This window comes from Oncorhynchus mykiss, chromosome 17 (genome assembly GCF_013265735.2).
Source record: "Oncorhynchus mykiss isolate Arlee chromosome 17, USDA_OmykA_1.1, whole genome shotgun sequence".
Lineage (NCBI taxonomy): Eukaryota > Metazoa > Chordata > Actinopteri > Salmoniformes > Salmonidae > Oncorhynchus > Oncorhynchus mykiss.
In genome coordinates, this window is record NC_048581.1 from 15,705,246 (window position 1) to 15,729,479 (window position 24,234).

Below are 24,234 nucleotides of genomic sequence, written 5' to 3' on the forward strand. Positions count from 1 at the left end.
ATAAAAGAATGTCCCCTCTACTTTGCCATATTGGTTTAGATATCATCTGCTTGGTGACAAAACCCTCGCCATCCCTCGCAGCTGTTCTTTTGCGATATAGGGTCAAATAAATCAGAGTTTTCAATGAAACCCGCCACCAAAGTATAATCACCAAATTGATCACCAAAGTTACATAATATCATTAAAAAGCAGCCTCAGTGGCGGTTTATACCTCTTCAGAGACGTGGACGGCACATAAAAGGCAAGGGCAAACGGTTTAACAAGGAGCACTCCGGCTAATTATATCGGCGAACTCTGTTGAATGAGGGGTTGCCCTTCACAAACATGTCTTCCATAGATGCACTGGACGAGGAGCAGACAGCCAATCGGATGAGTGTTTGAATCAAGGTCAAGTGAAAGATGCTCAATAGGACCGCGCCACCTTGGAATAATGCTGAAGCCTCTTGCCAGGAGATGCGCGGATACGGAAAGCTAATTTTCACTGGAAGGTGTAGAATCATCCACTAACCGGTTTTCTGTCAGTGATGTAGGGAAGGTGGATTCTCTTGGTGTAAAATACCTAGCAGGTAAATAATTTGATTGTTTAATCGCCGTGGCAATGATGATTTTCTCAATGCTATCTGCCGGCAACGTGAAAGGGAAAATCGCACCGTTACTGTGGCAACATTTTAGACGGGGCATATACATCCTCTATTGTATTGATTCATAGGCTGCATTAAGAGAATAACAATATCTATGAATTACTGGATTCCTTTTCTTATTGTTAAATATATAAAAGTGTTTTGGTTTTATTCACATGTACTGATGTAACATCATTATATCCAGAGGAGAAAAAATAGGATGAGAATCCTTCAAACGTCCCTGTGTCAGAGACACAGCCTAGTTTACAACAATGAGCAATGGAATATATCGATGGACTTTCCATTCTTAGGCTATAACTGTGTTCTTGATCATATTATTTCGCCCTGACCTGCCATCACAGCTATAGTTCGGGTAGGCCATTCGTTCTTTCAGTAGGCTATAGCCTGATAATTCATTTTCATTAGTTGCAAATAGAATAAAGACCACATCATTAAAAAGCCTAACGTCATGGCGCTCATATGAATATTTTACGGTCTCTGTACTGCCTACCGCAAAAATAATGCAGAGATCAGTTCTCTGTGTGAGTTAAACCACGGGTTGTCTGGGCGAGCGCTCCAAACTGTGCGCCAAAATGTGTCTCAGTCAGGTTAGCGCTCTGTGGGTGTTTGCAGAAGAGTCATGCACCCATTCATTTAGAGGGGCACGAAGTACTTTGGGATGGAGGTTTATAGTATCATAACCCATCATGGTATATAGTATCATAACCCATCATGGCATATAGTTTATCATAACCCATCATGGTATGTAGTATCATAACCCATCATGGTATATAGTATCATAACACATCATGGTATATAGTACCATAACCCATCATGGTATATAGTATCATAACCCATCATGGTATATAGTATCATAACCCATCATGGTATATAGTATCATAACACATCATGGTATATAGTACCATAACCCATCATGGTATATAGTATCATAACCCATCATGGTAAATAGTATCATAACCCATCATGGTATATAGTATCATAACACATCATGGTATATAGTATCATAACACATCATGGTATATAGTATCATAACACATCATGGTATATAGTATCATAACACATCATGGTATATAGTATCATAACCCATCATGGTATGTAGTATCATAACCCATCATGGTATGTAGTATCATAACCCAATAATAATTGGTGTGTGTGTGTGTGTGTGTGTGTGTGTGTGTGTGTGTGTGTGTGTGTGTGTGTGTGTGTGTGTGTGTGTGTGTGTGTGTGTGTGTGTGTACAACAGGACCTGTGTGATATGACCCTGACAAGAGGATCCTTCACCTATTCCAACGGTGAAGAGTACCATGGGGAGTGGAGGGAAGGCAAGATCCCTCTATCCCTCTATCACTTTACTCATCCCTTTATCACTTTACTAATCCCTCTATCACTTTACTTATCCCTCTATCACTTTACTCATCCCTCTATCACTTTACTTATCCCTCTATCACTTTACTAATCCCTCTATCACTTTACTAATCCCTCTATCACTTTACTAATCCCTCTATCACTTTACTAATCCCTCTATCACTTTACTCATCCCTCTATCACTTTACTCATCCCTCTATCACTTTACTTATCCCTCTATCACTTTACTAATCCCTCTATCACTTTACTAATCCCTCTATCACTTTACTAATCCCTCTATCACTTTACTCATCCCTCTATCACTTTACTAATCCCTCTATCCCTCTATCACTTTACTAATCCCTCTATCACTTTACTAATCCCTCTATCACTTTACTAATCCCTCTATCACTTTACTCATCCCTCTATCACTTTACTCATCCCTCTATCACTTTACTTATCCCTCTATCACTTTACTAATCCCTCTATCACTTTACTAATCCCTCTATCACTTTACTAATCCCTCTATCACTTTACTCATCCCTCTATCACTTTACTAATCCCTCTATCCCTCTATCACATTACTAATCCCTCTATCACTTTACTCATCCCTCTATCACTTTACTCATCCCTCTATCACTTTACTCATCCCTCTATCACTTTACTTATCCCTCTATCACTTTACTAATCCCTCTATCACTTTACTCATCCCTCTATCACTTTACTCATCCCTCTATCACTTTACTAATCCCTCTATCCCTTTACTAATCCCTCTATCCCTCGATCACTTTACTAATCCCTCTATCACTTTACTCATCCCTCTATCACTTTACTCATCCCTCTATCACTTAATCATCCCTCTATCACTTTACTAATCCCTCTATCACTTTACTAATCCCTCTATCACTTTACTAATCCCTCTATCACTTCACTCATCCCTCTATCACTTTACTAATCCCTCTATCCCTCTATCACTTTACTAATCCCTCTATCACTTTACTAATCCCTCTATCACTTTACTAATCCCTCTATCACTTTACTAATCCCTCTATCACTTTACTCATCCCTCTATCACTTTACTCATCCCTCTATCACTTTACTTATCCCTCTATCACTTTACTAATCCCTCTATCACTTTACTAATCCCTCTATCACTTTACTAATCCCTCTATCACTTTACTCATCCCTCTATCACTTTACTAATCCCTCTATCCCTCTATCACATTACTAATCCCTCTATCACTTTACTCATCCCTCTATCACTTTACTCATCCCTCTATCACTTTACTCATCCCTCTATCACTTTACTCATCCCTCTATCACTTTACTTATCCCTCTATCACTTTACTAATCCCTCTATCACTTTACTCATCCCTCTATCACTTTACTCATCCCTCTATCACTTTACTAATCCCTCTATCCCTTTACTAATCCCTCTATCCCTCGATCACTTTACTAATCCCTCTATCACTTTACTCATCCCTCTATCACTTTACTCATCCCTCTATCACTTAATCATCCCTCTATCACTTTACTCATCCCTTTATCACTTTACTAATCCCTCTATCACTCTACTCATCCCTCTATCACTTTACTCATCCCTCTATCACTTTACTCATCCCTCTATCACTTTACTAATCCCTCTATCACTTTACTCATCCCAATATCACTTTACTTGTCCCTCTATCACTTTACTCATCCCTCTATCACTTTACTCATCCCTTTATCAATTTACTCATCCCTCTATAACTTTTCTCATCCCTCTATCACTTTACTCATCTCTCTATCACTTTACTAATCCCTTTATCCCTCTATCACTTTACTCATTCCTCTATCACTTTACTAATCCCTGTATCCCTCTATCACTCTACTCATCCCTCTATCACTTTACTCATCCCTCTATCACTTTACTAATCCCTCTATCACTTTACTAATCCCTGTATCCCTCTATCACTTCACTAATCCCTCTATCACTTTACTCATCCCTCTATCACTTTACTCATCCCTCTATCACTTTACTCATCCCTCTATCACTTTACTAATCCCTCTCTCACTTTACTAATCCCTCTATCACTTTACTCATCCCTTTATCACTTTACTAATCCCTCTATCCCTCTATCACTTTACTAATCCCTCTATCACTTTACTCATCCCTCTATCACTTTACTCATCACTTTATCATGTTACTCATCCCTTTATCACTTTACTCATCCCTCTATCCTCTATCACTTTACTAATCCCTCTATCCCTCTATCCCTCTATCACTTTACTAATCCCTCTATCCCTCTATCACTTTACTCATCCCTTTATCATGTTACTCATCCCTTTATCACTTTACTCATCCCTTTTTCATGTTACTTATCCCTTTATCACTTTACTAATCCCTCTATCAATTTTCTCATCCCTCTATCACTTTACTAATTCCTATATCACTTTACTCATCCCTCTATCACTTTACTCATCTCTCTATCACTTTACTCATCCCTCTATCCCTCTATCACTTTACTAATCCCTCTATCCCTCTATAGCTTTACTCATCCCTCTATCACTTTACTCATCCCTCTATCCCTCTACCACTTTACTAATCCCTATATCACTTTACTAATCCCTCTATCCCTCTATCACTTTACTAATCCCTCTATCCCTTTATCCCTCTATCACTTTACTAATCCCTCTATCCCTCTATCACTTTACTAATCCCTCTATCCCTTTATTTCTCTATCACTTTACTCATCCCTCTATCCCTCTATCACTTTACTCATCCCTCTATCACTTTACTCATCCCTCTATTCTCTATCCCTTTACTAATCCTTCTATCCCTCTATCACTTTACTAATCCCTCTATCCTCTATCCCTCTATCACTTTACTAATCCCTCTATCACTTTACTCATCTCTCTATCAGTTTACTAATCCCTCTATCACTACTCATCCCTCTATCACTTTACTCATCCCTCTATCACTTTACTAATCCCTCTATCACTTTACTCATCCCTGTATCCCTCTATCACTTTACTAATCCCTCTATCACTTTACTCATCCCTCTATCACTTTACTCATCCCTCTATCACTTTACTAATCTCTCTCTCACTTTACTAATCCCTCTATCACTTTACTAATCCCTCTATCCCTCTATCACTTTACTAATCCCTCTATCACTTTACTCATCCCTCTATCACTTTACTCATCCCTCTATCACTTTACTCATCCCTTTATCATGTTACTCATCCCTTTATCACTTTACTCATCCCTCTATCCTCTATCCCTCTATCACTTTACTAATCCCTCTATCACTTTACTCATCTCTCTATCAGTTTACTAATCCCTCTATCACTACTCATCCCTCTATCACTTTACTCATCCCTCTATCACTTTACTAATCCCTCTATCACTTTACTCATCCCTCTATCACTTTACTCATCCCTCTATCACTTTACTAATCTCTCTCTCACTTTACTAATCCCTCTATCACTTTACTAATCCCTCTATCCCTCTATCACTTTACTAATCCCTCTATCACTTTACTCATCCCTCTATCACTTTACTCATCCCTCTATCACTTTACTCATCCCTTTATCATGTTACTCATCCCTTTATCACTTTACTCATCCCTCTATCCTCTATCCCTCTATCACTTTACTAATCCCTCTTTCACTTTACTCATCTCTCTATCAGTTTACTAATCCCTCTATCACTACTCATCCCTCTATCACTTTACTCATCCCTCTATCACTTTACTAATCCCTCTATCACTTTACTCATCCCTGTATCCCTCTATCACTTTACTAATCCCTCTATCACTTTACTCATCCCTCTATCACTTTACTCATCCCTCTATCACTTTACTAATCTCTCTCTCACTTTACTAATCCCTCTATCACTTTACTAATCCCTCTATCCCTCTATCACTTTACTAATCCCTCTATCACTTTACTAATCCCTCTATCACTTTACTAATCCCTCTATCAGTTTACTCATCCCTCTATCAGTTTACTAATCCCTCTATCACTACTCATCCCTCTATCACTTTACTCATCCCTCTATCACTTTACTAATCCCTCTATCACTTTACTCATCCCTGTATCCCTCTATCACTTTACTAATCCCTCTATCACTTTACTCATCCCTCTATCACTTTACTCATCCCTCTATCACTTTACTAATCTCTCTCTCACTTTACTAATCCCTCTATCACTTTACTAATCCCTCTATCACTTTACTAATCCCTCTATCACTTTACTCATCCCTCTATCACTTTACTCATCCCTCTATCACTTTACTCATCCCTTTATCATGTTACTCATCCCTTTATCACTTTACTCATCCCTCTATCCCTCTATCCCTCTATCACTTTACTAATCCCTCTATCCCTCTATCACTCTACTCATCCCTTTATCATGTTACTCATCCCTTTATCACTTTACTCATCCCTTTTTCATGTTACTTATCCCTTTATCACTTTACTAATCCCTCTATCAATTTTCTCATCCCTCTATCACTTTACTAATTCCTATATCACTGCACTCATCCCTCTATCACTTTACTCATCTCTCTATCACTTTACTCATCCCTCTATCCCTCTATCACTTTACTAATCCCTCTATCCCTCTATCACTTTACTCATCCCTCTATCACTTTACTCATCCCTCTATCCCTCTACCACTTTACTAATCCCTCTATCACTTTACTAATCCCTCTATCCCTCTATCACTTTACTAATCCCTCTATCCCTTTATCCCTCTATCACTTTACTCATCCCTCTATCCCTCTATCACTTTACTCATCCCTCTATCACTTTACTCATCCCTCTATTCTCTATCACTTTACTAATCCCTCTATCCCTCTATCACTTTACTAATCCCTCTATCCTCTATCCCTCTATCACTTTACTAATCCCTCTATCACTTTACTCATCTCTCTATCACTTTACTTATCCCTCTATCACTTTACTAATCCCTCTATCACTTTACTCATCCCTCTATCATTTTACTCATCCCTCTATCAGTTTACTCATCCATTTATCACTGTACTCATCCCTCTATCACTCTACTCATCCCTCTATCACTTTACTCATACCTTTATCACTTATAGCTGGTCTCAGACAATCCTGCAGGTGAAGAAGCCGGTGTGGGGGTCCTGGGCTGGCGTGGTTACACGGTTACACGTACTGCCAAATTCTCTAAAAGGATGTTGGAGGCGGCTTATGGTAGAGAAATTAACATTAAATCCTCTGGCAATAGCTCTGGTGGACATTCCTGAAGTCAGCATGCCAATTGCACACTCCCTCAAAACTTGAGACTAACATCTATGATGTTGTGTTGTTTGACAAAAAGGCACATTTTAGAGTGGCCTTTTATTGTCCCTAGCACAGGGCGCCCTGTGTAGCACCTGTTTAATGAGAGAGAAATAAGCTTTTTGTGTGTATGGAACATTTCTGGGATATTTTATTTCAGCTCATGAAACATGGGACCAACACTTTGCATGTTGCGTTTCTATTTTTACTCGGTATAAATACAACATGTATGTACTCCAACAGTACACGTCAGACATGAAAGTAAAGTTAGCAGGTACTTTACATGCTCCATTCCCCCTCTGGATGTATTTCTCACTGTGTCAGCCGCAGGTGTCTGGAGGTTTCAAACGAATCAAAAGTCTCAACTCAGTCCAGATTGTTGCTTCTGAGTAAACAGCAGAGAGGAGTGGTAGGCTGGAGCCTAAGGGTGTGTCGTCTGTACTAATTCTAGGTCAAAAACAGAATCTGTATCCACCGGCAATTCTCTACAGACTATATACCCTCTGCTGTCATAGCGACAACACACATACAAATACACAAGCAAACAAATACACACACACACACACAGCCGCGTAATATCCACATTAACGCTACACTGACCAAACCAGTATTTGCAGTTTGACAAAAACACGAGACGTCACGGTAGCCCCAGAGATAAAGGATGCCACAATAACTAGAGAACAAGTTTGGAGCTATTTTAGAAAACCGTTCTGTTTAACTGATAACATATGGTGGCTTCAGAGAGGTCAGAGGTCATTTGGTGTGTCTGGTGTGTTGTTTAGTTCCCTTGTTGTAAGGGTGATTGTTTGTATTGACAGGTATAGCTAACAGGTTGAAGTGGGACACCCAGGAGACAGGCTGACTGATGGCATATATTTTATTATCCACCGTTCAAGTCTGTTATTAGCTAAGAAAGACAACTTTGACAGAGAGGTTTGTGTGTGTGTGCGTGTGTGTGTGTGTGTTTGTGTGTGTGTGTGTGTGTTTGTGTGTGTGTGTGTGTGTGTGTGTTTGTGTGTGTGTGTGTGTGTGTGTGTGTGTTTGTGTGTGTGTGTGTGTGTGTGTGTTTGTGTGTGTGTGTGTGTGTGTGTGTGTGTGTGCGTGTGTTTGTTTGTGTGTGTGTGGGGGGGGGGGGGGGGTCAGTGCACTAGGACTATTGATTGATATAAAAGCCGACAAATTCAGCTAAAGCTAAATTAACATGGCAACCTTGGCAACCGTGACCTAACAACAAGATTGGCCCCAACGACGCGATGCTAAGAACCGTTCACCAGATTAAACTCTGGACTGATTTCTGGAATCAAACTAGACGAAAGGAGAGACGGGCAGCTTGTAAGTACAGTAGTGTACACAATCTATTAGCTGGTCCGAAGCTTGGCCTTTAATTAGTGCTTTTATTGTTTTAGACTGTGTACTTTTTATTTTCTACATTTTACGGCTTCTTGTTTGCTTATAATTATTTTCATTGTATTGTTTTAATATTAAGTGTGTTGCTATTTTTTAATGCACTTTAAATACAATTTTAATTGGATTTGATTTGATCCAGTAGCACTACTGCTTTAGCTAAACTGGTAAGGCTAATTACTCTGTACAATAGGGGAAATTAATTAGTTGTAATACTGGGGGGAAATTAATTAGTTGTAATACAAAGGGGAAATTAATTAGTTGTAATACTAGGGGGAAATTAATTAGTTGTAATACTAGGGGGAAATTAATTAGTTGTAATACTAGGGGGAAATGAATTAGTTGTAATACTGGGGGAAATGAATTAGTTGTAATACTGGGGGAAATGAATTAGTTGTAATACTGGGGGAAATGAATTAGTTGTAGTAGTATAGGGAGATGTTTGTGTGTTATACATATCTTGCTTGGAAACAACTTGCGGCATTGATAATAGTTCTGTCAAACTGTGAAGTCATTTCCCAAACATTTTCATTCAGAATGTTTTTGACAGTTCAGGAATTTGACCTTGATCACGTGAGCTAGAGAAACATGGGATAGAAATGCACTTTCTTGTGTCCTTTAGGTTTTAAATGGTTGCTATTTCAACCCTCTTGCCTCGTGTAAGACGACTGACGTCCCTGCTTGACAAATCAAATCAAATGTTATTGGTCACATACACATGGTTAGCAGATCTTATTGCGAGTGTAGCGAAATGCTTATGCTTCTAGATCCGACAGCGAGGCAGTATCTAACAGGTAATATCTAACAATTCCACAACAAAACCTACTATCTAACCAACATTCAGTGGACCTCAGTCAGTGGAAGGAAGCCTTGTGAAATCTCAGACACCGCCTCTTACTTAACTCTACTTGGCTGGCTTCGACACTGAGATTTGGGGGACACAAATCCCATGTCAACACCGTACGGCCCACACACACACATACACACGCACGTGCAGACACACACATTAAGGGCTTATAAGTAAGCACCTGTTGTATTCGGTGCATGTGACAAATACAATTTGATTTGATTCCGGAAGGCTCTTGACTGTATTTCGTCTAACAGCCAGTTTAGTTTTACCTCGCCGTCCAAATCTCATTAAAAAAAAAAAAAAACTGAACTGAGATTAGAGAGAGGAGGTTTGCGTAGTCATAGTGACAGATGGCACATCTAATTTAGTCAATCTACACCACTAGCTGGCAGCCCTGTGCTCTTTCATCCCCTCCCTCCCTCACCCTTTCCTCTCCCTCTCTCACCCCTCCCTCCCTCACCCTTTCCTCTCCCTCTCTCACCTCTCTGTCCCTCACCCTTTCCTCTCCCTCTCTCACCCCTCCCTCCCCCTTTCCTCTCCCTCTCTCACCCCTCCTACCTCACCCTTTCCTCTCCCTCTCTCACCCCTCCCTCCCTCCCTCACCCTTTCCTCTCCCTCTCTCACCCCTCCCTCCCTCACCCTTTCCTCTCCCTCTCTCATCCCTCCTCCCTCACCCCTCTCTCACCCCTCCTCCCTCCAGTCCTCTCACCCCTCCTCCCTCCAGTCTTCTCACCCCTCCTCCCTCCAGTCCTCTCACCCCTCCTCCCTCCACTCCTCTCACCCCTCCTCCCTCCACTCCTCTCAACCCTCCTCCCTCGACTCCTCTCACCCCTCCTCCCTCCACTCCTCTCACCCCTCCTCCCTCCACTCCTCTCACCCCTCCTCTCTCACCCCCTTCCTAAATCCTAATACTGTGTTATACTAATTTAGTACACTATTATCTGGCAGCAGAAAACCACCCTCATCTCTCTCACTCACCCTCACCTCCCTCCACCCTCCCCCTTCCTCTCCCTCTTTCACCCTCACCTCACCTCCCCCTCCCTCCCTCCACCCTCCCCCTCTTCTCTCACTCTCACCTCCCCCTCCCTCCATCCTCCCCCTTCCTCTCTCTCTCTCACTCTCACCTCCCCCTTCCTAAATCCTAATCCACTGTGTTCACTTGTGTACTCCGATACTTTACGTTCAAACGTCTTGCTGCCCAAATACCTACGGAGCAACGAGAAGCTCAGAACATTTCACCTGACCCCATTCAGTGGACTCCATTCAGTGGACCCCATTCAGTGGACTCCATTCAGTGGACCTCATTCAGTGGACTCCATTCAGTGGACTCCATTCAGTGGACCTCATTCAGTGGACTCCATTCAGTGGACCTCATTCAGTGGACCTCATTCAGTGGACCTCATTCAGTGGACCCCATTCAGTGGACCTCATTCAGTGGACCTCATTCAGTGGACCCCATTCAGTGGACTCCATTCAGTGGACCTCATTCAGTGGACCCCATTCAGTGGACCTCATTCAGTGGACCCCATTCAGTGGACCTCATTCAGTGGACCTCATTCAGTGGACCCCATTCAGTGGACTCCGTTCAGTGGACCCCATTCAGTGGACCCTATTCAGTGGACTCCGTTCAGTGGACCCCATGCAGTGGACCCCATTCAGTGGACCCCATGCAGTGGACCTCATTCAGTGGACCCCATTCAGTGGACCTCATTCAGTGGACCTCATTCAGTGGACCCCATTCAGTGGACCTCATTCAGTGGACCCCATTCAGTGGACCCCATGCAGTGGACCTCATTCAGTGGACCCCATTCAGTGGACCTCATTCAGTGGACCTCATTCAGTGGACCCCATTCAGTGGACCTCATTCAGTGGACCTCATTCAGTGGACTCCATGCAGTGGACCTCATGCAGTGGACCCCATTCAGTGGACTCCATGCAGTGGACCTCATTCAGTGGACTCCATGCAGTGGACCTCATTCAGTGGACTCCATGCAGTGGACTCCATGCAGTGGACCTCATTCAGTGGACCTCATTCAGTGGACTCCATGCAGTGGACTCCATGCAGTGGACCTCATTCAGTGGACTCCATGCAGTGGACCTCATTCAGTGGACTCCATGCAGTGGACCTCATTCAGTGGACTCCATGCAGTGGACTCCATGCAGTGGACCTCATTCAGTGGACTCCATGCAGTGGACCTCATTCAGTAGGCTACAATTGGGAGAATGCTGTAGCCTACAATATGCACAGTTGTAAAATGCAGTGTGTTGAGACATGGCTTGAATGCCTCCTAGAGGGTATGTGTTAAATCTACGTCGACTGACAGGACAAAACATTAGAATTTTTTCTTTTTTTTACTCACATTCTTTACTAGAAGTGACAAGGCAGCCTGTTTGTTAAGTTCCAAGAACATTCAGAGACCCTGAGATTGGTATGTCTTAGAGCAAGACAATCTTTTAGTCCCACTTCACTGTTAAATTACTTTCGATCCAACTGCCCACGAAAAGTGTAATTTTCTTTAACTATATAGGTTACAGAGACCCTGAGATGTATGTTTGAATAGAACATGCCCAGGTCTCCCAAAGAAACAACAGTATAGACGTTAACAAGGACCAAGGAAAGACAGGCAGCCTCTTTTCAACTTCCAAGAAAATTTGGAAGCCCCGAGAGTTGTATTTGGAAGCCCTGAGAGTTGTATTTGGAAGAAGCCCTGAGAGTTGTATTTGGAAGCCCTGAGAGTTGTATTTGGAAGCCCTGAGAGTTGTATTTGGAAGCCCTGAGAGTTGTATTTGGAAGCCCTGAGAGGTGTATTTGGAGGCCCTGAGAGGTGTATTTGGAAGCCCTGAGAGGTGTATTTGGAAGCCCTGAGAGGTGTATTTGGAAGCCCTGAGAGGTGTATTTGGAAGCCCTGAGAGGTGTATTTGGAAGCCCTGAGAGGTGTATTTGGAAGCCCTGAGAGGTGTATTTGGAAGCCCTGAGAGGTGTATTTGGAAGCCTTGAGAGGTGTATTTGGAAGCCCTGAAAGGTGTATTTGGAAGCTCTGAAAGGTGTATTTGGAAGCCCTGAGAGGTGTATTTGGAAGCCTTGAGAGGTGTATTTGGAAGCCCTGAGAGGTGTATTTGGAAGCCCTGAGAGGTGTATTTGGAAGCCCTGAGAGGTGTATTTGGAAGCCTTGAGAGGTGTATTTGGAAGCCCTGAGAGGTGTATTTGGAAGCCCTGAGAGGTGTATTTGGAAGCCTTGAGAGGTGTATTTGGAAGCCCTGAGAGGTGTATTTGGAGCAATACATTTTTTTTCCTGACCCAACCACCCCATGACAAGTGATGTGGGTTTGAGTAGACAGACCTGGCACTTCTAAATAAGCTGCATGTATAGTCTAAAGAACAAGGACAAAAGTGAGAAAGACGGACAGCTAGACAGACAGACAGACAGACAGACAGACAGACAGACAGACAGACAGACAGACAGACAGACAGACAGACAGACAGACAGACAGACAGACAGACAGACAGCTAGACAGACAGACAGACAGCTAGACAGACAGACAGCTAGACAGACAGACAGACAGACAGACAGACAGACAGACAGACAGACAGACAGACAGACAGACAGACAGACAGATATAGACATCTAGATATACAGATTGATAGATAGATAGACAGACAGATAGACAGACAGCTAGATAGACAGCTAGACAGCAGCTAGATAGACAGACAGCTAGTCAGACAGCTAGATAGACATACAGCTAGATAGACAGCTAGTCAGACAGCTAGACAGACAGCTAGTCAGACAGCTAGACAGACAGCTAGACAGACAGCTAGACAGACAGCTAGACAGACAGCTAGTCAGACAGCTAGACAGACAGCTAGACAGACAGCTAGTCAGACAGCTAGACAGACAGCTAGACAGACAGCTAGACAGACAGCTAGACAGACTATTTTGAAGCTCTAAGTACTGACAAAGAGCCTGACTCCGGTTGTAAGGTATTTGGAGCAATTGAGTGTTCTGGCCCTATTATAATAATATTACTTCACAATTACTTCACGACCCAACTACCTGAAGAATAGCCATGCAGATTTGACCAACAAAGGCCTTCATGTACTGTATAGTCTGTACGGATAAAGGCGAGACAGACAGGCTTTTTTAAAGGTACAGGCCGAAACCCAGAGAGTCTATATAGCAGCTGTACTATAGAGCTGGTGGTTTCATATGGTCCAATAAGGTCTTCACCTTGCATTAACCTCTTCCACATGACACATCTCCATCCTTTATCCACATGGTGATTTACGAACAATTATTATGAAAAATAAGGTGGTCTTTTGATTTCTTTCATTCATGTTTCAGAGTGAATTTGACATTTTTTTTATTTTTGTCCAGTTCGGTCTATTGCAATTTAATTTTGCACTAACTTGCCTGCTCGCTAACTAACTGATAACTAACATAACTAACTAACTTGTGACTAACTAGCTGATAACGAATAAACGTGTAACTAACTAACTACTAACTGACTTATTTGTGTATTTTATTTAACCTTTATTTATTCAATAAATGTTAAATAATTAAGAACAAATTCTTATTTACAATGATGGTCTAGCTAACTGGTAACTAACTAACTAACTGGCATTGTCTGTCCCCCAGGTCTGAGACATGGTCTAGGCCAGTAACTAACTGGTTTGTCTGTCCCCCAGGTCTGAGACATGGTCTAGGCCAGTAACTAACTGGTTTGTCTGTCCCCCAGGTCTGAGACATGGTCTAGACCAGTAACTAACTGGTTTGTCTGTCCCCCAGGTCTGAGACATGGTCTAGGCCAGTAACTAACTGGTTTGTCTGTCCCCCAGGTCTGAGACATGGTCTAGACCAGTAACTAACTGGTTTGTCTGTCCCCCAGGTCTGAGACATGGTCTAGACCAGTAACTAACTGGTTTGTCTGTCCCCCAGGTCTGAGACATGGTCTAGACCAGTAACTAACTGGTTTGTCTGTCCCCCAGGTCTGAGACATGGTCTAGGCCAGTAACTAACTGGTTTGTCTGTCCCCCAGGTCTGAGACATGGTCTAGACCATTAACTAACTGGTTTGTCTGTCCCCCAGGTCTGAGACATGGTCTAGACCAGTAACTAACTGGTTTGTCTGTCCCCCAGGTCTGAGAAATGGTCTAGGCCAGTAACTAACTGGTTTGTCTGTCCCCCAGGTCTGAGACATGGTCTAGGCCAGTAACTAACTGGTTTGTCTGTCCCCCAGGTCTGAGACAGGGTCTAGGCCAGTAACTAACTGGTTTGTCTGTCCCCCAGGTCTGAGACATGGTCTAGACCAGTAACTAACTGGTTTGTCTGTCCCCCAGGTCTGAGACATGGTCTAGGCCAGTAACTAACTGGTTTGTCTGTCCCCCAGGTCTGAGACAGGGTCTAGACCAGTAACTAACTGGTTTGTCTGTCCCCCAGGTCTGAGACATGGTCTAGGCCAGTAACTAACTGGTTTGTCTGTCCCCCAGGTCTGAGACATGGTCTAGACCAGTAACTAACTGGTTTGTCTGTCCCCCAGGTCTGAGACATGGTCTAGGCCAGTAACTAACTGGTTTGTCTGCCCCCCAGGTCTGAGACATGGTCTAGGCCAGTAACTAACTGGTTTGTCTGTCCCCCAGGTCTGAGACATGGTCTAGGCCAGTAACTAACTGGTTTGTCTGTCCCCCAGGTCTGAGACATGGTCTAGGCCAGTAACTAACTGGTTTGTCTGTCCCCCAGGTCTGAGACATGGTCTAGGCCAGTAACTAACTGGTTTGTCTGTCCCCCAGGTCTGAGACATGGTCTAGGCCAGTAACTAACTGGTTTGTCTGTCCCCCAGGTCTGAGACATGGTCTAGGCCAGTAACTAACTGGTTTGTCTGTCCCCCAGGTCTGAGACATGGTCTAGGCCAGCTGACTTTAAGTGACGGGACGTGTTACACGGGTCAGTTCGAGAACGGACTCTTCAACGGCTGTGGGATGCTGGTCTTCCCTGATGGATCCAGGTAACAATGTCTCACCATTCCTATTTCACCTTTGACCCTGCTAATGACATTAAAACTGTCTGACGTCTAAAACGCTGGCTGTGTCTAAAACGACCCTATTCCCCCTTACAGCACATTTATATTGACCGATGCCCTGAGGCAACGTGTTGCATTTAGATATCTCCCCTGTTCATTGTCTTCATTCGTGTTACTTCTAACTGGAGAAGACTTCCTTACCGCGCCCATGTGGTTTTGCAAACAGATGTTCTCTTAGTGTTGTGATTTTAGAAGCAACAGGCACCGCTTTCCTCTAGATCCAACTCTACTCCGATGTCACACAAAGTCACGCGGGGATGCAATTTGTGTTGCTTGCATCGCAATTATAACCAACCTCCTTCACCTTGAGAGCAGAGCTTGATTGAGATAATTAAGTGTCAGTTGCTTTAACGAGGATCTCGGCAACGTCACCCACTGCGCGGCTAAAGTAAAAGGAATCGCTGCACAAATGGACTTTTTATTGCTGTGTATTGTATTCCGTGTCACAGAGCACGTAGCAGACCTGGGTTGTGAGAACAGGAGAATGGATCAGTCCATCAGTGAAGATTCCACCCACCTCAGGTCAAGGTTCTCTGCTTATATTTGTCTGTGTTCTGACAGCATTCTGTTCTTGTTCGAGACTTCTTGGTGACATCTCTCAGCTGAATGATATCTATTATATGACAGCATAGCTCACTAAATAGTTATTCACCAGACAACTGCCTAACAAATACATTTTTTTTTAAATCCACTCAAAACAAAGTTAACACAATCAGTGTGCAGAAACAAACTCCTTGACATTGGGGTCCTATTCATTATGGTAAGCAGTGAAAAACACTTTTAAATGCTTTGCTACAGAAAACTAAAATCAGAATCATAGTGTTCCTTGGTGATATGGTGCTGCTAGTGAAAGGAAACAAGGTCAGAATGTTACTTGGTGATATGGTGCTGCTAGTGAACGACAACATAGTCAGAATGTTACCTGGTGATATGGTGCTGCTAGTGAACGACAACATAGTCAGAATGTTACCTGGTGATATGGTGCTGCTAGTGAACGACAACATAGTCAGAATGTTACCTGGTGATATGGTGCTGCTAGTGAACGACAACATAGTCAGAATGTTACCTGGTGATATGGTGCTGCTAGTGAACGACAACATAGTCAGAATGTTACCTGGTGATATGGTGCTGCTAGTGAACAACAACATAGTCAGAATGGTCCCTGGTGATATGGTGCTGCTAGTAAAAGACAACATAGTCAGAATGGTCCCTGGTGATATGGTGCTGCTAGTGAAAGACAAGATAGTCAGAATGATTCCTGGTGATATGGTGCTGCTAGTAAAAGACAACATAGTCAGAATGTTACCTGGTGATATGGTGCTGCTAGTGAAAGACAACATAGTCAGAATGTTACCTGGTGATATGGTGCTGCTAGTGAAAGACAACATAGTCAGAATGTTACCTGGTGATATGGTGCTGCTAGTGAAAGACAACATAGTCAGAATGATACCTGGTGATATGGTGCTGCTAGTGAAAGACAACATAGTCAGAATGTTACCTGGTGATATGGTGCTGCTAGTGAAAGACAACATAGTCAGAATGTTACCTGGTGATATGGTGCTGCTAGTAAAAGACAACATAGTCAGAATGTTACCTGGTGATATGGTGCTGCTAGTGAAAGACAACATAGTCAGAATGTTACCTGGTGATATGGTGCTGCTAGTGAAAGACAACATAGTCAGAATGTTACCTGGTGATATGGTGCTGCTAGTAAAAGACAACATAGTCAGAATGTTACCTGGTGATATGGTGCTGCTAGTGAACGACAACATAATCAGAATGTTACCTGGTGATATGGTGCTGCTAGTGAACGACAACATTTAGATACAGAATATAGACAAGTTAAAACAAAGGTTACGTTTGATACACAGTGGGTATACGGTTCATTCACAGTGTGTAAACTATTGATACACAGTGGCTGTATAGTTTCAGTATAAATATGTCTATTTTCAGAGATGAACAGAGTGCAATGCAGTATAGTACAGTTATTTAGATTACAGTTCAGAGATGGCTTGATGCGGTGTGCAGCATCGAGTCCATAGTCCTTCAGTCTCTATTGGCCAGATAGCTGGTTGGTGAGGGCCACGGTGCGGGCCACGGTGAGGGCCACGGTGAGGGCCACGGTGCGGGCCACGGTGAGGGCCACGGTGCGGGCCACGGTGAGGGCCACGGTGAGGGCCACGGTGCGGGCCACGGTGAGGGCCACAGTGAGGGCCACGGTGAGGGCCACGGTGCAGGCCACAGTGAGGGCCACGGTGAGGGCCACGGTGAGGGCCACGGTGCGGGCCACGGTGAGGGCCACGGTGAGGGCCACGGTCCGGGGGAATAAACTTTTCAGGTGGCAGTTTTTGTCATGAGTGACCTGAACCGCCTGCCAGAGGGGCATTTTTGGAGAAGGGGGTGACCGGGTGGGAGGTGTTGGCAATGATCTTTCCTGCACACTTCCTTGCCCTGGAGTCGAGCAGGACCTCGATGGAGGGCAGGTGGCAGCCGATGACCCTCTCTGCAGATCGGACAATGCATTGCAGTTTTCCCTTGCGGCGGGCAGATCCAGGCCCAAAGCAGACGGTTATAGAGGTGAGGATGGACTCGATGGTTAATGCGTAAAACCGGCTCAGGATTGACTGGGAGATTGAGTTTTTTCACCTGTCGCAAGTCATACATCTGCTGCTGTGCCTTCTTGGCGACCTCCGTGATGCTGTCCTCCCATTTGAGGTTGTGGGAGATGATGGTGCCCAGGAATTTGAGTGATTCAACTGTGTTAACAGCTGAGCCATCAATCTAGAGGCGGAGAGATTGTGGGGGGCATTTTCTAAAGTCAACCACCATTTTCACGGTTTTCTCTGTGTTGAGTTCCAGGATATTGCGACTGCACCGTGCCATTAACCGGTCGACCTCTCCATGGTACATGGACTCATCGCCTTTGGTGATGACTAGAGCTGTGTCATCTGCAAAATTGAGTAGTTTGACAAATGCGTTGTTGGAGGTGCAGTCATTGGTGTAGAGTGAGTAGAGGCGAGAGCACGCATCCTTGTGGCGCTCCAGTTGGACAGGAAGTCAGTGTCCCACTGACAGATGGAACTGGACACGTTCAGCTAGGAGTGTCTTGTAACAGTTCTGGGATGATGCTATTGAATGCTGAACTAAAATCCACAAACAAAATCACTGCATATGTCTTTGGGTTATCCAGGTGTTTGATGATGTAGCGTAGGTTCATGTTGTGTGAGGTATCCTAGCGGTTAACTTGTTGAGTGTAGGGGGCAGTATTTTGATGTTTGGATGAAAAACGTACCCAAATGAATCTGCCTATTTCTCAGGCCCAGAATCTAGAATATGCAGATAATCAGATTAGGATAGAAAACACTCTAAAGTTTCCAAAACTGTCTAAATATTGTCTGTGAGTATAACAGAACTGGTATTGCAGGTGAAAACCTGAGGAAAATCCAACAAGGAAGTGCCTAAGAGAAACTAATCTCCCTGTTTCATTGCATGCCTTCCCGCCATTTAAAGGGATATCAACCAGATTCCTTTCTCTATGGCTTCCACATGGTGTGAACAGTTTTTAGACATAGTTTCAGGCTTTTATTCTGAAAAATGAGTGAGAATGAGCACATCGCGTTATTGGATAGCTGGGTGCCAGCAGCGTTTTGAATGCGCCAACAGAGTGGAGCAGACATTTTCTCTCTCTCTCCTATTGAAGAAGCTACAGTCCGGTTGAAATATTATCGATTATATATTGTAAAAACAACCTGAGGATTGATTATAAAAAACGTTTGACATGTTTCAACGAACTTTACGGATACTATTTGGAATTTTCATCTGCCCCGTTATGACCGCTCGAGCCTGTGGATTTCTGAACATAACGCGCCAATCAAATGTAGGTATTTTGGATATAAAAATAATCTTTATGGAACAAAAGGAACATTTATTGTGTAACTGGGAGTCTCCTGAGTGCAAACATCCAAAGATCATCAAAGGTAAGCGATTAATTTTATTGCTTTTCTGACTTTCGTGACCAATCTTCTTTGCTGCTAGCTGTTTGTAATGTTTTTTCTGCTGAGAGAGATGTCCTTACATAAATGCTTGGTATGCTTTCGCCGAAAAGCTTTTTTGAAATCGAACACGCCAGGTGGACTAACAACAAGCTAAGCTGTGTTTTGCTATATTGCACTTGTGATTTCATGAAAATTAAATATTTTTAGTAATTTAATTTGAATTTGGCACTCTGCAATTCAGCGGATGATGCCGGAAATGATCCCGCTAACGGGATGGGTGCGTCAAGAAGATTTAACATCGCTTGGCCAGTAACCAAAAGGTCTCTGGTTCATATCCCTGAGCCGACTAGGTGAGCAAGGTGAGCAAGGCAAGTCGCTCTCGATAAGAGGGTCTGTTAAATGACTAAAATGTAAATGTTGACAGCATTGTCCACAGACCTGATAATTTCTTATTGGACAAACCCAGTTAGTTCCTCCCTGTTTCCATCTGTGTTCTTCCGTTTGGTGCCTAATGAACACACCCCACTGTTTGTGCATCTGTGTGTCTCTTGCAGGTACGAAGGAGACTTCATTCAGGGGAAGTTCCAAGGCGCAGGCGTCTTCAGTCGTTTCGACGGGATGAAGTTCGAGGGAGAGTTCAAGAGTGGATGTGTGCAGGGATACGGTAAACAGTAGAATCTCAGCAACACTCTCTTTATACTTCTCTTATAAGGTTGAACTAAACAAGTTAATTCTCTCTCTCTCTCACTGTTAAATGACACAACTCACTTTGTAAAAGGAATCTGTAGCAGGGTCTTTTTCAATTATTCTGTATATTTAGAGGGGGGTTTAATGTGTAGCAGTAAGGTTAGATTTCGGTTTAAAACCTCTATGGGATCGGTGGAGCTAACATAGGCTAATGCGATTAGCATTAAGTTGTAAGTAACAAGAACATTTCCCAGGTCATAGACATATCTGATATTGGCAGAAAGCCGAAATTCTTGTTAATCTACAACATTTTGAACAGAAATGCAATGGTTCATTGATTCAGTCTAAAACTTTGAAAATACACTGCTGCCATCTAGTGGCCAAAACCTAAATTGCGCCTGGGCTGGAAAAATACAATATGGCCTTTCTCTTGCATTTCAAATATGATTGTACAAAACAAATACAAAAAAATGCATGTTTTTTTCTACGTATTATCTTTTACCAGATCTAATGTGTTATATTCTTTTACGAAAGAATTTCACATTTACACAAACTTCCAAGTGTTTCCTTTCAAATGGTATCAAAAATATGCATATCCTTGCTTCAGGTCCTGAGCTACAGGCAGTTAGATTTGGGTATGTCATTTTAGGCAAAAATTGAAAAAAATGGGCGGATCCTTAAGACTTGAACTTAAACATGACCTTTGCAGGTATGCTGACGTTCGCTGACGGAGGTCCGGAAAGAGGGGGAGGAGGAGGAGGAGGAAGAGGAGGAGGAAGAGGAGGGACGAGCCACGAGGGTCTGTTTGAGAGAGGCCAGCTGGTGGGCAGAGAGGGGTGCCAGGGCACGGTGCAGCGGGCACAGGGGGCAGCCGCCAAGGCACGGGCGCTCTCCATGTGACCTGCAGCTAGGGTGCGCTACTCAGGGAGCAATTCACTTTCATACTCACACCCTTCTTTTTCTTCATTCATTTCATTCTGTTCTCTGTCTTTACGGCTGTACTCCTCTGTACACAGTGTACAAAACATTAAGAACACCTTTGCTCTCAGAACAGCCTCAGTTCTTCGGGGGCCTGGACTCTACAAAGTGTCGAAAGCGTTCCACAGGGATGCTGGCCCATGTTGATTCCAAATGTAAAGACCAGATTAAATTGAGAATAGTCTGATGGGTGAGAATATTATCCAGCGCTTGTCAAATAGTGAATGAGAGACTGATGAAGTGTGTGCAGCCTGCGTAAGAAACACAGCAGAGTGATTCCCTTTCATTCAGCTTTTTCCAAATCATCATTTGTCGCATCATACGGCCTTAGAATGTATTCAAATTCTAAACATATAGCCCAACGTTTGTATCACAGCTAAAGTTGCATAAATAAATAAATGAAGCATATAGGAAGACCTGTTCCTTTGTTAACCGCTCAACACAGAATAGCCGTATGGGCGCAGTCCCTCGGAAATCGTTTGGAAAAAATATCCTTTCTATTTTATTTAGCTTTGTTCAATTGTATTGTTCTTCATGTAAAATAATACAAAATAATGCCACGGGAATTATAAACTAATCCAGTCTGCTAAATGAACTAGTGTCGCCCACAGCCATATGGCATAGACAGATCAGAGCCTTATCATAAGGAGAACACTTCACCTAAAATAGGCAACATTTTCTTCATGTCAACATGTTTCTTTAGACCTGCCTAAAATGAATAATAGATTTATTGTGATGGTGTAGGCTATATTACGTGGATGGATTAGACTTTTATAAATGTAGATTTTCCAAAAGGTCCGCATCAGTGGCTTGTGGGCTGTGCATTGAAGCCGGAGATGCTAAACATGTTTATGCTAATCAGCGGTCAATTACCGTGAGATCGGCAGTTATCTGCATGACAATCACCAGCTGACGAAATGTGATGACCGCCACAGCCCTATGTACACTCAGTGTATATTCCCTTCTGTTGTTTCTCTCTCTTTTCTTTCTTTATCTTGATCTGTGTTTTTTTTCTCACCCCTCTTTGTATCCACATCCTCCTCTATCCATGTCTTTCCATTCCTCTCTACGTCTATCATGTGTTTTCCCCTCTGGTTGTGCCTGCTTGGTGCGCTACATGTCATTAGACTTTACCCTCCACATCACAGTCAACCAACGAGCTACTGAATCTGATCCAGGATCTGCTGAGCCAAAACCCACACCTCCTCCTCGTTCCTAACCATTCATTCAACATACGGTGCTACCTACCTACTGCTAAATATGTTCCCAGATCAGCTCTAACCGACATCAACCGCAACTACTCAGGAGTTGAAACTAGTGTCCAAGCAGGCAGAGACCCTATTTGGATCTGTCACATTTCCACCACGGGGTTTTACACCGGTGCTTGGCCTAAAGACTCAGACTTTACACCGATGTCCCTGTGGAAAAGCAGCATAAGAGGCCAGAGACTCAGTATTAAGAGGCCAGAGGCTCAGTATTAAAGGCCAGAATTAGAATAATTCATACTCTGTGCCACATAACATGGCTCAATCTGTTCTGGGGTCAGCTGACTGAAACGCCATTACCTTAATGCCAACCAACCATACTGTGCCAAGAGACTGGAGCAGGACCTGGAGCTGATTCCAGATCAGTGGATCTCAATAGATGCCTCACTAGGGACTGGAGTATTCCCCTGGTAGCAAGCAGGACAGAAGATTTTCCCTGATCATATGATCTGCCCAGGACACAATCTCCAGGCTTTAATTATTGTTGTCTAAGTCCCTACTGCTCCGGTCACATGATTAGGGAAAGCTCCTGTCCCTGGTTATAGCTACTGTGTTGGGAGGTTGGGAAGGACTATTGATGTGTAGGTAGTGATGATGGTAGGGGGTATTTTCATTGGGTGTTAAGGGATGGTGGCCATGTTGGGACAAATGACAAGTATGTCTGCATTAAGATGACACTAGTGCAATTTGATAAAGATATTTAGAAATGTATCTTTGGGGGTTCAATCGTCCTTAAATAAGGGTTTAGATACATAGAGGAGAATACTAAACTACTGCTGTGTCTGTCATAGGGTTATGGGCCCTGGTCAAATGTAGTGCACTATATAGGGAATAGGGTGCCATGGGGATAAAGTCGGACAGTGGAGCACAAGTTTTGATTTGTCAACAACTTCATCACACAGAAGAAAACCACCATTACAAGAACACACAGATGAACTTCCTGTATAGCTGTTCCCTTCCTGTATCTGACAAATATGTCATCTATTTTTTACGATAAATAAGATTAAATGTTTAATGTCAGTATGTGTTTTTACAGAAAAAAAGTTTTGAACTAACTAACCTCAAGTTTTGTGAACAGTCGTGCTAGTGACTAACACACATTTCACACGTGGTTTGATGATGTGACATTGTGCCTGATAAGGGAGAGTTGTCTGTGTGTATATGTAGTGTGCAGGGGGAGGGGGCATTAGGGGAGAGTTGTCTGTGTGTATATGTAGTGTGCAGGGGGAGGGGGCATTAGAGGAGAGTTGTCTGTGTGTATATGTAGTGTGCAGGGGGAGGGGGCATTAGAGGAGAGTTGTCTGTGTGTATATGTAGTGTGCAGGGGGAGGGGGCATTAGGGGAGAGTTGTCTGTGTGTATATGTAGTGTGCAGGGGGAGGGGGCATTAGAGGAGAGTTGTCTGTGTGTATATGTAGTGTGCAGGGGGAGGGGGCATTAGAGGAGAGTTGTCTGTGTGTATATGTAGTGTGCAGGGGGAGGGGGCATTAGAGGAGAGTTGTCTGTGTGTATATGTAGTGTGCAGGGGGAGGGGGCATTAGAGGAGAGTTGTCTGTGTGTATATGTAGTGTGCAGGGGGAGGGGGCATTAGAGGAGAGTTGTCTGTGTGTATATGTAGTGTGCAGGGGGAGGGGGCATTAGAGGAGAGTTGTCTGTGTGTATATGTAGTGTGCAGGGGGAGGGGGCATTAGAGGAGAGTTGTCTGT

At 43.3% G+C, this 24,234-nt stretch overlaps 1 protein-coding gene across 1 annotated transcript; it reads left to right on the plus strand.

The window, feature by feature from the left end:
- Positions 1-297: 297 nt before the first annotated feature.
- On the plus strand, positions 298-23,744 carry LOC118936553 (MORN repeat-containing protein 4-like). The gene is made up of 5 exons (XM_036949094.1): positions 298-566; positions 1,885-1,963; positions 15,415-15,529; positions 20,154-20,263; positions 20,996-23,744. Exons 2-5 carry the CDS (start codon positions 1,897-1,899, stop codon positions 21,184-21,186), a joined length of 483 nt encoding a protein of 160 aa, XP_036804989.1. The 5' UTR covers positions 298-566; positions 1,885-1,896; the 3' UTR covers positions 21,187-23,744.
- Positions 23,745-24,234: the final 490 nt, after the last annotated feature.

Excerpts from the sequence above, each read along its gene's own strand:
- LOC118936553 (XM_036949094.1), top strand. The coding sequence starts at position 1,897 with ATGACCCTGACAAGAGGATCCTTCACCTATTCCAACGGTGAAGAGTAC. Across the intron at positions 1,964-15,414 it reads CCATGGGGAGTGGAGGGAAG|GTCTGAGACATGGTCTAGGC; the intron begins GCAAGATCCCTC and ends TCTGTCCCCCAG. Across the intron at positions 15,530-20,153 it reads GTCTTCCCTGATGGATCCAG|GTACGAAGGAGACTTCATTC; the intron begins GTAACAATGTCT and ends TGTCTCTTGCAG.